A 305-nucleotide genomic window follows, 5' to 3' on the forward strand; every position below is an offset into this window, starting at 1 on the left:
GCCCCGGCCGAGGAGCCCCGAGCCCAGCCCCGCGTCCCAGGCCCCGGCCGAGGAGCCCCGAGCCCAGCCCCGCGTCCCAGGCCCCGGCGCCCGCTTCCCCTTTCACTTTCGTTTGCACCGCGTCATCCCTGCGACGGCCGCGAGACAGACACCCCGAGACACCTGACACCGACCCGCACCCCGAGACCCCCGCCTGCACCCTGAGAGACCCCGAGAGGACCGGGCCGCACCCCCGGCGCCTCGCGAGCCCCGAAGCCTGCGGGGCGTCCGCCGCCGAGGACCCCACTGCTCTTCCTGTGGGTGTG

General features: G+C 76.4%; 1 protein-coding gene across 1 annotated transcript in view; it reads right to left on the reverse strand.

Annotated features, from left to right (window-relative positions):
- Nucleotides 1-305, reverse strand: part of Tapbpl (TAP binding protein-like) — a 9,237-nt gene that overhangs the window by 5,463 nt on the left and 3,469 nt on the right. Inside the window, exon 2 of the mRNA XM_013023592.1 lies at nucleotides 200-294. Coding sequence (XP_012879046.1) covers nucleotides 200-294 — 95 coding nt within the window. The remainder of the gene's footprint in view (nucleotides 1-199; nucleotides 295-305) is intronic.

This window comes from Dipodomys ordii, unplaced genomic scaffold (genome assembly GCF_000151885.1).
Source record: "Dipodomys ordii isolate 6190 unplaced genomic scaffold, Dord_2.0 Scaffold69, whole genome shotgun sequence".
Taxonomy (NCBI): domain Eukaryota; kingdom Metazoa; phylum Chordata; class Mammalia; order Rodentia; family Heteromyidae; genus Dipodomys; species Dipodomys ordii.